The sequence below is a fragment of the Betta splendens genome, chromosome 9, assembly GCF_900634795.4.
Source record: "Betta splendens chromosome 9, fBetSpl5.4, whole genome shotgun sequence".
NCBI lineage: Eukaryota > Metazoa > Chordata > Actinopteri > Anabantiformes > Osphronemidae > Betta > Betta splendens.
This window is the reverse complement of record NC_040889.2, coordinates 13,888,560-13,905,056: the sequence shown is the minus strand read 5'-3', so window position 1 is coordinate 13,905,056 and position 16,497 is coordinate 13,888,560. Positions and strand designations below refer to the sequence as shown.

The 16,497-nt window shown below is 38.6% G+C and overlaps 1 protein-coding gene across 17 annotated transcripts in view; it reads right to left on the bottom strand.

Moving 5' to 3' along the window:
* LOC114862007 (citron Rho-interacting kinase) overlaps positions 1–16,497 on the bottom strand; it is a 32,257-nt gene that overhangs the window by 12,994 nt on the left and 2,766 nt on the right. For 8 of the 17 annotated variants that reach the window (XM_041072220.2, XM_041072222.2, XM_041072226.2 and 5 more), the window contains 15 exons: positions 13,811–13,904; positions 12,647–12,790; positions 12,256–12,375; positions 8,272–8,442; positions 7,996–8,049; positions 7,831–7,884; positions 7,105–7,245; positions 5,312–5,437; positions 4,514–4,609; positions 4,196–4,312; positions 3,900–4,009; positions 3,574–3,760; positions 2,912–3,109; positions 2,748–2,801; positions 421–618 (listed from right to left, as the gene is read on the bottom strand). In XM_041072220.2, coding sequence (XP_040928154.1) covers positions 421–618; positions 2,748–2,801; positions 2,912–3,109; positions 3,574–3,760; positions 3,900–4,009; positions 4,196–4,312; positions 4,514–4,609; positions 5,312–5,437; positions 7,105–7,245; positions 7,831–7,884; positions 7,996–8,049; positions 8,272–8,442; positions 12,256–12,375; positions 12,647–12,790; positions 13,811–13,819 — 1,779 coding nt within the window. In that variant the 5' untranslated portion in view covers positions 13,820–13,904. Of the gene's footprint in view, positions 1–420; positions 619–2,747; positions 2,802–2,911; positions 3,110–3,573; positions 3,761–3,899; positions 4,010–4,195; positions 4,313–4,513; positions 4,610–5,311; positions 5,438–7,104; positions 7,246–7,830; positions 7,885–7,995; positions 8,050–8,257; positions 8,443–12,255; positions 12,376–12,646; positions 12,791–13,793; positions 13,905–14,943; positions 15,168–16,497 lie in introns of those variants that run through there. The other 9 variants (XM_041072227.2, XM_041072225.2, XM_055511742.1 and 6 more) reach the window with 5 other exon arrangements.

Here is a 16,497-nt window from a genome sequence, read left to right as displayed (position 1 = left end):
TTGTGGCAACATAGGAATTATGTGTGACTGGGAAAGCTATGATAGGCTCCTTTAACCCTGAAACCCTTACAAGGAGAAGCAGCTCAGATAATAGATGGCTGTCATAAACACAGGTTCTGCCTGTGTTTCTGAGAACTAAATGCACCTGTGGAGCAGGGACCTTTGTGGGGAATGTGCAGGTATATCACACCATCTCTATCTATGTGGCATGACAGCTTAGTACTACAAAGTGATGATGTTATTAAAAAAATGTTCCTTACGCCTTTTTGAGATCAAATACTCCATTAACTCTCTAAGAGGCGATATATAATAACAATATATGTTTAAGACCATGAGTGGCTGATAGATAGCTTTATGACTATTGTATCAGCAGCTTCTATTAATCAACCACTACACGCAGCTTTCCCATTTTGCACTCACCTGTTTCTGGTTATTGAGGTGCATCTCGCGATCAGCCACCTCCCGACGCAGCTGGTCTACATCCTGACTGAGATGAAGCCGGTCCTCTCGCTCATCAGAAGCCTCATCCAGCTGCTTAGAAAGGTAGAAGTTCTGACGGTTCAGCTCTGCATTCTCCTGAGTCAGTGTGGTCAGCTGCTCCTCTAGATCTGTTATCACCTGCACACATGCAAATAATTCACTTTTATAAGAATAAGGTATTACATACATTTTAACAATTTTTAACATGTCTTCGTGGAATCAGGCACATTTCTATATAAGCTTTCTAAATATTTACACATCTGACGCATTGGCAAGACAATATACTGTATTGGAATGTGAACTTAATTTATTCTATACAGATACAGTGTGTACAGTTAATTCCTTATACTATATATTAGATCTAGAATATTTACAGGCATAGAAAGATGCAGCATTGTCCATATCATTGTTCATCCTCACATGAACCTGATTCAACACCCCACACAGTCTAAACTCTGAGACACATTATTACATGATGTAGCTATCTGGGTTAGTGATATAATGCAGCAATCATTTGAATGATAACTTGAATACTCGTTTAACCCAGGATGTATTCAGAACAAGGATCGGGCTAATCATTTCATCAGCATCAGTCTGTTCCTTTAATCAACCATGAATACTGCCTGCTGCAGGGAAATAAGGGTTACAGGCTAATGAGGCTGCCTGTTAAGAGCTTCTTATTCTCAACTCTCATGGGAACATGTGTACCACGCAGAGCTTCAAGGTGGCAGGGGAAAACAGGCAAAGCCCGTCTGCACTGACTCAGTGCTTCTGCTCCCCTGAGGCAGGGAATTGGCAGCAGCAACTAAATACTTAGGGCAGGGTGAGAAAGTCAACGATGCAATGGATGCAGTGGTGATCTGGCTAGCCACTATATTTACTTTATTTGTATGTCACCCCCATCTGTAGAGCAAGCTGCACACCTAAGGTAAATCACATCCTGAGCTGTGGCTCTTCAATGCTGCTGAATACAAATTGCTCAATACTTTTTATGAAGGCTGTGAGTGAACATCAAACAAGCCCATTTAAAGAGACAGTAAATCAGACCCACAATTTCCTTATCTAAATTAAATATTGCTACCTAGACACTGGATTCTATAACTTATACATATATTTATGATATATGTATATATTTTTTAAAGAGTATGGTTTTGGCTGCTATATAAATATGAGTGGCAAAAGGGATTCATCGGCACCCCTTATGAACAATACTAATTTTATTGATGATGTTTCCTGAGGTTTTAAAGCTTTTGCAGGTGCAAAGTGTTTACTGGAGGCCAATGAGTCTCAGCAGGGTGAAAAATAAAGGATTTTAGGCCTGGCTTGCTAAAATACTTGGCTGTGTTGGCTGCGTGCACATTGGCCAACTGAATCTATGGACAGTGCTTTCTAAACAGTTTGTGAGTAGGAGGATTTCAGAAGAGGGCAATGGGAAGATGGAAGACCCTCATGTACTGTACCTAGTGTGATTGAAGCGATTTAAAACAAATAATTTGAAGGTTGGTGACAGCAAAGCTCCACAATAATACTATAACACAACAAAGCGACAAAGCAGAACCTTCCTGTACCACAAGCTTATACTTGACACTGGAAACACAGCCTCCCCCCTTGTGTGTCCAATAAAATGTAAGCAGCAAAAGACTGACAAAAAGCCACTTGGCTAATTCAGTCAGAATACGCAGACTTGGAGATTCTTTAGAACCAACAGAATTCCCAACATGTCAAAAATAAAAACTAACAAATGTGAAGCCGCCAAACAACAATAATGACTGAATAGAAGCTGTTGCAGTTACAGTTCCAGCAGGGGCAGTTTGGGTAATGATAGCTCACTTAGTTGGCAATGTGCACAGTGGCATCACAGTAACAAACAGATCAACCCAGAATTATACAACCATTAATGGATAAATTGGTTCTATTTGAAGCAGTAGTTCTTTTTTGCCATAGACACAGTTGTGACCGCTACTAAATATAAGTAAGCAAAGAATAATGTAAATGTAAGCAATGCATCATATTGTATATAATAATATGATAATTATCATTATTATTATGATAAATAAATCACATAAGTGCACTGCAATGTGTTTTAATTCACAAAATGTCATTGCGTGACACATTTACTGTAAGAGGGCAGGGCCTAATTTACACATATGGATTGAAACACTGCAGCTGCTTTACATGGTGAATGCATTAAATTATTGCCGCTCTGTACTACTACTGCTTTTACTGATTATTTTCAGCAGCCACATTAAAAAAATAGTGTGTCTTACCGCACAGCTGTCTCTCAGTGCATCATACTTGCGTTGTATCTCATCTCTATGTGCCTGAGAGGTATGACAAGACAGAAAGAAGCTTATTTTACTGTATTAAAACCTATCAACGTGGACATCGATTTCAGTTCTCCTGTATTTTCTTTTATATTCTTCTTTCTCACTCGCAGCACAGTGATCTCCTCCTCAGCCTCTGCAGTGGTCTCTTCCAGCTCAGTCTTGGCCTGCTGCAGCTGGCTCTCCAGAGCGCGGCGAGCTGCCTGCAAGTTGCTGATCTGGGATTCACGCTCTTGTAGTGACAGGGTCAGCTCCGTCACCTGCCGCTTTATTTCTAGCTTTTGTTCCTCATGCTCCAAGCCAAGCTGTGAAGGCAGATGAAGAGAGGCATTGAGAAGAACTCACCTCAAAGAATCGTCACATCCCACAACTCTAAAGTCTTTCACAAGATATTACTACTGTAGATGTCTCCATTATTTCATGAACATCTATCTTCTTTTCATGATTTCAAATGTTCTTAACTTTGTGAACATCGAACTTGCAAACTGGAGCCTATGCAGTACATAATCACCTGCTAAAATGCTTTATATGGTGCAACTGTTTCTGCATGGAATCATAATTATATCCATCCATTATACAAACTGCTTGATCTCATAAGGGTGTGCTGGAAAGTCTCCCAGCTGTGACTGGGCCAGAGGTGGGAATCATTCTGGCCAGTTTATTACAAGGCTGGCTTGTAATATGTTTATAATTGTTTTTTCTAAACACATTTAGACCAACAATCTATCACCACTGATTTTTACTCCGCCTTCTTATTAAGCGTCCTCACCTCTCGAAGCCTGGTTTCTAGCTCCATTACTCGGCTCTTGTTGCTTTGCTCCTGCTGACTCATTTTCTCTAGGTGCTCTTCAAGTTTGGCATTCTGGGCCTCCAGCTTCCCAGCCTGGGACTCCAAGTAGAACTTCTGCTGGCGAAGCTCTGAGATCATCTCCTCCTGGGCTTTCCTATTGCCATTACAGTTGGAGTGAATGTTGGAGGTGGGACAAGAAAATGGAAGGTTACTTTATTTGAACTCCTCTAACAATATTGTGTTTTCACAAAATAATTGATCAGAATATATACAATATACAGATTTTTTTCTCCAACAGTACTCACATGTTCTTTTGTGTGTAAATGCTGCTGTTGGCTGCCAGTTTGTTGGCTTCTGACAACTCAGCAATCCTCTGCTCCAGGCTGTTCATCTTAGAGTCCATTGCATTTATGGTCTAAATAGAATTTATGGACACCATAATGAGCACTCAGTGACATCAGTCTAGCGCTAGCTCTAAGAGGTAGATCAGAATAAGGCTCATTATTTTACTAATATTCATTCACATTATTAAAAAACAAAAACTATGTCAGTGTGATAATACACCAGAAGTAGCGTCACTGCCAAGCTGGTCAATTCTTACCGCCTTCTGTTCACTGATGATGCTGCACTTCTCCCTCACCTCCTCTTCATATTTGCTCTGACTGGACTCCAGCATCTCCTTATCAGCCATGTCCGCCTTCATCTGCGCCTCTAACACCTGCTCAAAGCCAGGCAGCCACAAAACCATAACCAGCGTATAACCTACATCCAGTAGAACCCCCTCCTTTCCTCCAGATAATGTATGACCACTAAACACGGCATGGAGCACTTCCTGTGGTTAACAATGTGGTTATTCTTGTTATTTTACATGGAGCCAACAGGTCTGCACAAACATAATTATATTTATGTTAAATCTGACCTTAATCTTGTCTTCATAGAGCTTCTCCTTCTGTTTTAAATGAGTCTCCAACCGCTGGGCAGTGGATTGAGTCTCTCGCAGTTTCTCTTCAAGCTCCTAAATAAAAGGTACAAGTTGCTTTGAAATTCACTGCATCGCAATCTTTAACAGAACTAAAAATTTATATTTAACTAATGTTTAGTATATTATGTAACAGTAATTTAAAAAACACTTAGAGTAATCAGACTAAATTACAATTAACAATGCTTTCCCTATATGTTCTTAATAGTCGTTAAGAGTTTTTGAGTAGGTAAGGAACTTATGCAGAATCGCCACGCAAATTTGATAAACATTCGCTTTACTCCAACAAGTGTCTATCAGTTAAAAGAGGACTACTACAGTCAAGCCTCAGCTTTCTCACATTCTCATAATGTGATTATATGATGCAACCGAATGCAATGTGTTGTGCTTTGTATAAGACTAATAATACGGTCTCACCTTAGCAGGTTGGGCTTAACTTAAAAGAGAGTAAGAGCAAAGTAAGATGTCAATTAAAGAGCATGCTGATGAGATAATATAATTGAAAGTGCTAACGTGGATGTATTATTGCTAAAAGAAAAAAAGTAAAATTTAAAACTAACGCTATAACGATATGGGGCATCTTTCTGCCCCATATAAGCTGACATCCACATCATAACCCTGATTCTTCTTTCATATTATGGAAGACAGCACTTCCTCTACCATGATGACAGTGAGTTTGTTTATCTTACACCTCCTCTGATTATTTCAGCTCTGAATAAGAGATGAAAGGTGGGTTACCAGAATCTTATCTGCCATCTGCTGAATCTGCTGGGCCTTGCTCTGGATCTCATCCTTTAGTTTTGTTTCTCGCCGCTCAACAATTTCCAGCCTTTTTACCTGGTTCTCAAGAGTCTTCCTACCGTCCTGCACACAGTGGACGACAATAAAGCACAATAATAACAGTGGAAAATATACAGTCTTTCACATTTTGTCACTTTTTTAAGTTTTGAGGAATTAAACCACAAATCAATAGAGCAAAAGTGTAAAATACAGGCGCTGGTCATATAATTAGAATATCATCAAAAGTTTTGAATTCCATTCAAAAACTAAAACTCATATTATATTCATTCATTGCACACATACTGATATATTTAAAATGTTAATTCTTTTGATTGTGATGATTATAACTGACAACTAATGAAAAACCAAAATTCTGTGCCCCAAACCATCACTGATTGTGGACACTTTACACTGGACCTTAAGCAGCATGGATTCTGTGACTCTCCTCTCTTCCTCCAGACTCTGGGACCCTGCTCAGCAGCAGTTCTGTCTTTTTTGGCTTCAGCCCAGATGCTTCTGACACTGTTGTTGACACAAGGAATGCCACAGCTCAAACCCATGTCTTCATACGTCTGTGCGTAGTCGTTCTTGAAGCACTGACTGCAGCTGCAGTCCACTCTTTGTGAATCTCCCCCACATTTTTGAATGGATTTCTTTCCCAATCCTCTCCAGGGTGCAGTCATCCCTATTGCTTGTCCACTTCTTTCCCTTTGCCTCTCTCTCGATGTGCTGGACACTCTCTGAACAGCCAACCTCTTCTGCAATGACCTTCGGTGTCTTGCCTCCTTGTGCAAGGTGTCGAAGGTCGTCTTTTGGACAACTGTCCAGTCAGCAGTCTTCCCCATGATTGTGTAGCATACAGAGCTAGACAGAGACCATTTAGAGGCATTTGCAGGTGTTTTGAGTTAAATAGCTGATTAGAGTGTGGCACCAGGCGTCTTCAATATTGAACCTCTTCACAATATTCTAATTTTCTGAGATACTGAATCTAGGGTTTTCATTAGTTGTCAGTTATAATCATCACAATTAAAAGAAAAGAACATTTGAAAAATATCAGTCTGCCTGTTGATGCCTGTGATGAGTATAATATACAAGTTTCACTTTTTAAATAGAATTAGTGAAACAAATCAACTCTTTGATGCTATATATATTTATACATTTTATTTAGCCGTAAAGTCAGAAACATTGTCCTATTGGTTTGGTTGACCAAAATGCATGCATGCTCAATGGCTCTATAACACACAATCATTACCAGGGACCACCGACTTTCCATCAGGACTAAAACAACTTACTGTAATGCAGTAAAGGTCTCCACTGCACTGGTAAAGTAAATGTGCATTTAGACATGCTGTATTCACTTTTTCTACACCAGCCTCTACAGCTGGGATAAGTGTGTAGACAAATACATATGAATATCAAACAATTTCTGTCCAAGTTATGATTAACAGTGACAAACATTGAGGCTATTTGACATGCTACCATGCCATCACAGCACAAGTGTTCCTCAGAAGGCGCAAAAACAACATGTCTACAAGAGAACATATGGGCTCTTTGTGCTTAGCAGATACACAAGCCAGATTTATTTATGCAACACTTGTAACAAAGAGATTGTGATGTTGCAAAGAAACAACTGACACTATACACAAAATAAAGGGAATGAGGGTGGGCAGGACGCAGAAATGAAAAGGGTGTGCAGCTCTGTATCAGGAGGTACAGCAATACTGTGTACTATAAAGGAAGAGTGCAAGTACCTCTGTCTCACGGAGGCGTCTGCGCAGGCTGTCACTAGAGTCTTCCTTGTTTTGGAGCCTCTCTAAATCTCGCTCGATGCGTTCTTTGGCTACTTTCATAGTCTGAAGGAGGTCTGTAGCCTCAGCGCTAGCTTTTAATGCCTAAAGGTGAAAATAAAAAAATGCAATAATAAACAACAATCCTCTGATTGAAACAAACATAAAATTCAGATACAAAACAACAGATTGTTAGATGTCAAACTTGTCTGAGATAACATTACTGAAAAGTGGTTTATCAATAATTGAAAACAATTTAAACTAAGAATGATACAAAAATGTACCAGTGTGATGCCATGCTATTATAGAATTGTAAAAAACAAAGTCTTGGCTTGTTGACTATTTTCTAAACTGGTCTGCACTGGTCTGAGTAAGAAGTAGAATTACCACAAATGTGGGCTCAATTAGCTTTGTGAACCTGCACTAAACCATCATGTGCACTTAGCAGAATAAATTGTACTCTGAAATATTTATACTCAGGGAAGAGGAATTAGAATAAAACTTTAAAAGAGTTTATACTGTTATTGGACTTATATATCAAATAAAATGAAACACAACAGTGAATTAGAGACACATAAGTAAAGAATGAGGTCAAAAAGAAAAAAAGATACACTAAACTGCTCTTTATCTCATTTTGGAGCGAAAGCTGATATAAGTTATTCATTTGGCTTGCTGGCTAAAACATTCTACCTTGGCAAGCTTCTCCTGAAGATCCTGGATCCTTGATTGCTGCTCAGCATTTGTCTAAAAATGAAAATATAGCGTTACAGTATTTGTCCAGGTTAATAACTGTCTTGTTAAAATATTCTCTCTACCTATCACATTTTACAATTTAACAAACTTTACAAAAAATACCTTTTCCAACTTGGTGATCATCTCTTCTGTTTCTGCTTTGCTTTGTTCTTTGGCCTATAAATATAAAAAGAAAATGAAGAAAACATAAAAATAAAACATTAAAGCGCATTATATATATCTTGATAGCATCATACTTTTAAACTTAGGTATTGTACAATGTAATTCTAAGTCATAGTCGAAAGCAGAAAACAAAACACATACTATAAAGGCTTAAAAACCCACAACTTTTTCCATGAAACGTCAGAATCATTAAAAGCTTTACAGTAGATTGAAGACCTTCTGCATCCTATGCTGGTAGTCAGCGGTTTTCCTCTTCAGATCATCACTGGTCTGTCGAGATTCTTTGAGCTCAGCCTCATACAGGTCACTACGGCGACGAGCAGCCGACAGATCTTCCTCAAGTTGTCTGATGGAAACACGCATCTCTTCCAGCTGGGCATGATACTCCTGGACAAAAAACACAGAAACCCTCAGGGGATAAGAGATGATTGGGGATTGGCACTAGTCCCAAAAGGAAAAACCACAATAGTATTAAGAAAGTAGTTTTCTAATTAAACTTGTAAAAAGTAATGTCTAAAAATGAAAAATACATGCGATGTTAGTAGCATAATTGTCGGTAGGATTCCGCTAGTTTGAATGTGTTTTATTCAGTTAATGTGCATTTGTTGAGCAGTCATTAAAGACGCCCTTTTGACATTAGAGAACATTCGCTAAAAATCAGCAGTGATTACCTCGTGTCTACCGCAGAAAAGTGAAAAAGCCCTTCAGCAGCCTCAGTGCTGTTTGAAGGAACTGTTTTGTTAGAGGCTGCTACATTATTTATAAGGACAAGCTCATTCATAAGAAATACGTTTAGACTTAGATTCTATGATGCGTTACCTGAATTTAGATATGCTGCAAAAACATTCCAACTCATCAGGATGGAAAGAATTTACTGCAGAAGTAATTAAAGTGCTTGTGTGAAATCATATCTAAATAGTTAAATTCTCTTGCATCATAGAAGTACACAGAAATGTTAAGTATGATGGCAACCATCACTACACAAATCAGGTAAAAAAGACAATAAACACAAAAAGGAATGTGCAAAGAAAACATGTCATCAGCTGTAACTTAATGTCTGTTTCAAAGAAATATTTTACAGCTTAATATCTCACTATTTACAGGGGTCACATAAGTCATGCTAATCACAAGCAGTACTATCCTGCACCATGCATGTATACTGTAAATAACTAAGTGAGACAGCTATGCGCAGTAAACAAAAAATAAAAGGAGCTCTGCAATAGCAGGTTGGGATTGAATTGCTAAGAATTGACTATATATTTTCTCATGATGAATTAGTGCAATGTACTTATAGAAAAGGTAAATTAGCTGTTAATATGACATTGCAGTAAATGACAAGGGTTTATAGAAATATGATGAGAACCAGGTACTGTATGCCATAATCTGTCTCATAGCTTAGACTATTTATTGTGAACAAAAAAGCTAATTACTAGGCAAAAAGTCAATATTTCTTGTTTCTTATTTTTGGTAAAGAGAATTTTCACTGCTGCTTTACATCTGTTATACCCCCTGTTATTCTGCTGCAATTTCAACAGTATTATCAAACCTCAACCTAACAAATATGTGGCTGTACATAATAAATATAATTTTTTTCCTTCTTTACATTACATTGAGTCCAGTCAAACATATATTTCTGATGCTTCCCCCCAACGCTATTTACTTCACATTCAAAATCTAAACACGTTTGTTTATATCCAGCACATTCATGCAAAAGTGTGCACATTATTCTACTACACATTCACTAAACAATCACCAAATTAGCAACTGTGCAGATTTTAAATGTCACAATTCTGTCCAGTTTGCAGAAAAAACCTCTCTACTGCTTCTTGTTCAATCTTACCCCTCAACTGCACTGCACTGCTACAGTATAGTGTATCCCCCTCACATTAGAATCATACATTGATCATCACATGGTGAGAATGCTTCATGTCAGCCATTTACTAAATAATTATGCTATCATCATTATTAAGACAGCTGGAAACATCACAACAGCAGTTTTTCCACAACACATACAGTACAGTACGTGTAGCATGCATGATATGCATACATTGATAAACCATGAACACATACAGTACTAACTTTTTGCATCATCAAAGACTGAAAGAAAATGATTTTCTGTGGTTCTTCTTTGCTGTATATTTAGCAAAACTGTCTTTTCGCATATGTTTGAAGGTTTTCGTGGCTTTGGCACAAGCTGCTCTTGTCTGAAGTGAATCTGTCCTCAGTCGCTACTGTTTGTTGATTCTACACTGCATGGCTTTTGCATGAAAATAATAAACACTGCAGTCATATGAGAGCGTGGGAGACAGATGCTTTTCAAGCTTAAGTGCTGGATTTAGCTGGCGTACAAACCCTGCTGTGAGGAATCAATCGAAACAATAGGCAGGATAATGTGTATGCAAAGCAAACTATGCTCATAAATAGACATACAGTCATTATGATTAGTTTCTATCCTAATTGAAAGTTCAAGTTTTTCAAGACTCTAAAGAACTCTCACTCACTTCCTGACAATGCTGAAGAGATTGCATTATGAATGTTGCAGTGTTAGGTGTCGAATGAAGTGCCTAAAAACTGTCCAAGTAAAATTAGACAGAAGTCACAGACTGTGCTGACAGTCACTTTGGCAGCAGTGCATCTATATATATATATATATACACATGAAAAGGGAAATGAAAGGGATATTAGGCTATGGCTAAACTGTATATGCAGTGAGATTCTAACTAAATAAATGATCATTACTACAACAAATGCTATGTGGTACTGTAGCCAATAATGTCTGTGTGAACTTGAGCCTGGAACTTTGAAGGAATCCCCAAAGACCAGAGAATACTTCACATGAGAAGTAAAATTAATTTAGGCCTAGACACAGAATTATTGTTTAGAGGTTACAAAAGCACAGAGTGGAACAGAACCAAGGCAGAAGGCTTTTTAACTACCGTTAAGTACCTACAGGACAGCTACAACATGTAATCTTTACCACACTACCTCTACCACATTCTGAAATTTATATAAGACCAGTTGAACCTCAGACCATACAGTGTACAGACCACATAAGCAGGTTTCCTTTAAAAGGAAGGTGCTAAAATGAGCCCTTGTGCTATTATAAGATTTCTGAACTGCAATTACCCTGGGTTAGTATTGCATACAGGTAGCTGCATTTTATTCCCTTACAGTATGTACATGTACACTGTATGCATATTACTAAATGTTCAAAATGTTGACATCTTGTTGAACCGGCTACCAACACGCATCACTAATGTTTAGTCGGTATATCAACTAACGGCCATAAATTCTGTTTCTCAAACACTATGAGCTAAGGCCCCAGCACCTCATCACGACAGCCTGCCCACTGCATCAGTGCTCTCTCCACTTGTAGGTATATTGCTCTCATCACCATAGCAACCATTGCACAATGTATTCTGTGCTTGGTAACCCGCACTAGTGTAGGCTGAGGAAAAACAGGTTCCCTTTTTATTACCTTTATAAGAAAAAGCAAAACATAATGTCAGGAAGACGATTATTTTATGCTCTCTATGTGTTGTCCTACACACAGAGAGCATAAAAAAGCATGTCTGTCAACAGCTTAATTATCAAACTGGCAGCACTATGTCATTTGCTGCTGCCGCCACAGAACTGCACACACATATACTGCACCTAGACCGTCATGCATGTCACATGCTCATGAGTTGCATGTAATGCTCTCTTTTATTCCTGATAGTACTGTATTTCTGTTTCTCTGGAGATTTAGAGAGAGTTGACCTAGGTGACACCTGAGGTAAAAACCATCCATGCACATTCCTTTCACTAGCAAGCAAGCTAATAATGAGTCTTAACATATTTCAGTAAAATGAGAGCTGCATTATTCCTATATAGTATACCCATGTGGCTAAGAACTTCAAGGATGACAAAAAAGGAACAGTAACAAGAGAGGAGACTGTAGCATGCAGTGTTTCTGCATGATACTGTAGACAGAAATGATTTAAACATCAGGCGACTGTCTAAACATGTATCTTGTCTCCTGCTCTATCAAACTACATTATAAATACATCATAATTAAAAAAATTGTAATTCATTGATATATTGTTAATGGATGATTTGCCTTGCTGTGAGGTGGTTTAACTGGATCACACACCAACAGAGTGTTAAATACTGTAGTACATGTATCTACCAGAAGCCCAAACTACCCAGATGACACCTTACCTGCTCTTTAATCTCTTGAAGCTTGTTGCTCTGCTCACGGATGTCATGGAGTAGCTGCAGAGCTTTATCATCCTCCTGTGACACTTCCATACGAGCCTGTTCTAAGCTCCGTTTTAGACTCTGCAACCAAGGCATAAACATATGTCTGGTCAGTTAACAGTTGGTTGGATACACCCAGTTAAAACTAAAGCAACTAATGCAGCTGCTGTTTTTATGTAGATTTTGTAGCTTGTCTTGGATGTGTTTGTAATATATTGCCAATTCAAACCACATCAGTACTGTAGATCCTAACTGGATCTATACAGCAGGAAAATCTGATTACTCCCAATGTATGTATTAATTATTAAAATGCTCGTGACAAATGTAGTACAGTTATTACACATCTACTCACACTGCATTCTGTGATGTAGGTTGCCAGATCCTGTTCCAAGATGGTCCTCTGGGTCTCTGAGGCCTTCAACTCTATGTCCTTCTGCTGCAGTACTGACTCAAGGTCAGACATTTTCCTCTGAACAAGTGAGATCTCTTGCTCTACCTGAAAATAAGAACATACACTTGACCAAACTTTTCTCACAATATTTTAAAATCATCAGTGGACCTGAGCAGATACACTAGAATTTATTTTGGAGTCCCCCAAGAATGTAGCTTTGTTTATGATATCGCTCTACTACATAAAACACTATACTGTATCTGTAAAGGTGCTAAGATACTGTACACTAGGCTTACTGTAGATTAAAATTAAGTTATACAACAAATCTGTTAGGAGAGGACATTTGTTGTGATGGTTATAGTTGGGGTAAAGAAATGTGGGTTAGCACCAATGGGTAGCATGATACTTTCAATGATTGTGGAGCCTGTGGAACATGGGAAACCAGAAAAACAGCAGGTCTGACAGCCTGGTGGTGAAGACATACAGTAGTAACAGCACCTGGTGTATGGCAGCACTAACACATACAGTACATAGAAACATAGTGCTGGAGCATCAGGCTGAATCAACATTAAAATTTGCAGACTTCGTTGCCCAGAATGAACAACAACAAAAAGTCAACTATTTTGTTGGCAATAAGTCACCAGTTTGCTCTTGTTAGTTTGTGGGGGGAAGGAGATGGTTATTATTGATATTACTGTAAGCCTGTACATCTCTGAATGGGGCATTTTGTCATATGCATAATACTAAGAGATTTGAAGTTAAGAAGCTATCACAAACATCACTATAAGAGAGAGAGCAGGTTTGTGTCCAAAATCAGTTCCTATTTACTCATTTAGTACTACTGATATGGTGCAAATTACTACATGCTCACCACTGATGAGACAGCCATGGTAAAAGCTACAGCAACTGATCCAACTGCTTTTTCTGCAAACTTTTTTAAACATTTCAGGACTATCTGAGAGCCTGAAATATTCTATTGTCCACCCACCACCACTGTCCCACTTCAACAAGGTTAAGTGCACAAGATGGGCCTCATCAGAGTGGTGTGAAATAAACAAAACTCACAGAAACACACAAACCAATGGGTGTTCTGGAATCAAATTCTTACCATGTGAAGAGTAATACCTGTGACATGTGTCCGTCAATTCTGTCTGTTTTTAAAACAAATTTTCCAAAGGACACTCTCTTATATTGAGAGTTGCTTGAAGCAGTCGCTAATCTGTACAAGAGGAAAGCGTGAGGAGAGCATGGGAGACAGGGAGGGAGAGAAACAGAGACAATAAATATATTTATACGCAGCCTCTCTGAAAAACCACAGGGCTGACTCATTAATCTTCTATAAAACACTTACCTCTTATAACCAGTACAGTATAGAAGACTATTTCCAGTCTCTTAATTGGAACAATTTTCTCTCCATATGTTCCTTGACACTAATGTAAAAGCGAATGTATCTGAATATCTATCAACCAATGAAGGAGAGATATCAAGCTATACAGGACATCTTACATAGTGATTACTGTAGTCAGACTTTAATATATCGGGTGTATTGTAAATAGGTAATCAGGCAAAATTAAAGTAAAATGTATTCAAACAAGACTCTAATACTGGCTCCATTAGCAGGAACAGCAATTAGCAACCAAGCAAATGCCTGAGAATTTCACATAGCACATTGTCATTCCACAGCTTTAAACATTAGCGCTTCCATTTATACAGCAACATGTTCACACAGATGAGCAGCAGATAAAGTATGTTGGTTCACTGCTTATGTTACAATAGGTACTGAGTACATCACAGGAGAGTCATACTGTACCGTCTAAGTATGTGTTATGATTCTAGCTTAGCTGAGGCTATAAATAGCCCCCTGTGTTCACACAACAGCCTCTTACCACCACCACTGGATATATTTGGCAACTTTCGTGATCAAGAGGCAGTAAGAACAATGAGCAACAGAGGGAGAACGTCTATTAAAAGCAGAGACTAACCTCCCACTCCTCCCTACACTAACATGTTTTATGCAAGCTAAATTACCATGTGGACTGCAGAGCATTGCTGTCTTTGCTGTTCTGAGTTGTTGACATTAATTGTCATTTACACTGTCTCACTGTATCAGGATTGTGTCTGTTTCAGCTCCAGCCTCTGTTTTTCTGTCCTTACTAACATTACTCACTGTACTATAGCACTAGTTTTATAAAACAAAACTATACAATTCAGGTGAACAACAAACATTATGAGCCTGTAAGGATGAATCTGATACTCACTAATGTATGCCCAGAACTGTGACTAATGTATCATTCAGTATGAAGGTTCTTTGTGTGGTGGAGCGTTCGCTAAAGCAGCATGTGTTTAAAGCTGCATCACATCCTGGTATTACAGTTTGACTGGCAAGACATGATGCAGGAGCAGGTGGCTTGTAATGAGTGACGAGGCCATAAGCAAAGCGTTTGCTGGAGTGAGCTTTCCCAAACATCTGCTGATCTTCACCCTGTAAACGCATTGCATGAATGGAATATGTTAGCATTGTGTGGTTAAAATGAGATGCCAAAAACAATACCCTATTTGTGGTCATGAAAGTAAGGGCCAATGAATAGAGAGAAACCATTTTCACTCCCCAGATGTGGTCCCCAAAAGACTTAATCTGCACCAGATTAAAGTTTGGGAATCAGAAACACAGAAGCCTTATTTGCCCTTGATTCAGCTCTCAAGGCCTAGAACTCACTAATGAATCTTGTATATCTATATTTGAACAGAGTAAAACAACACTGTCTGAATTTACTGTTGTGCGTTTAACAATGCGGAAAACTTCTTGTTTCAACTGCGAGCCAATGGTAAGGTTGATGGTTACAGGATGCCGTTCTAGTTTGAGGCACCATATGGGACTTGGATCTGGCTGTCTTCCTCCCAGACTCAAGCGCTAGATGACTGCCCATAATAAGCTCATCTAACAGACTGTGCAGCTGGGCTCCTCCTCTGCAATAATTAGCTCCCTAAATGCTATTAGTAAGAACTATACTTTAATAAGTACAAGAAAAGCTTCAAGAACAGGAGTTTGACTACTGAACTACTGAGTTCATGTTGCACTCCAAAAGATCTTTTTTGCTGTTTTTTCTGTTTTTTACAGCCAGTGCTTGCAAAAAGTATACAGTAGCATTTATCCACAAGTGCTTCACAGATACTGTTTGCTGATAAGAGCTCATAACCTGTAGATAATGGGTAATATTCGCAACAGGAACATCTGCTACCATCTCTATCAAAACGTTCTCCTTTGTGGGTTGAATACTGTGTACTGGACTGTGAGTCAGAGTTGTTGAAGAGGAGGAGAGTGGAGAGAGTTTGCATCCCAGTCATGGTGTTGCTCTTCATTCGGTCTGCAGAGTGACCAGGGGCCAGAGCTATTGTATGTTCAGTAGGCAGTGGTGAATCACAGGCCTGTTGCAACAGTGTAGTGGCACAGATTCACAAAAGAAAAACAAAAAACTCATAGTCCCTTTTCTATTGCCCCCTAAATTGATTTTCCAGCCTATCATCTCCATGTGTACTATAGACATTTTACTGTATGCCTTTCCCCATGTTAACGTTCAACATGTTAGTTAAAAGCAGTCAGTCACTAAAATATCAAAATGTGCTATTAGATTTACAGTACACCACTGAATTAGATAAAAATCCTATTACATTATGCTATACGTTTGCACCCAAATGCGTTAAAGTAGTTCGATTCAATGGATACTATAATCAATCAACAGACTGTACATGTATGATGAGCACTTGGAAGGCTCTTCAAAAATCTAATCATTATACCACAAATACAAATGACA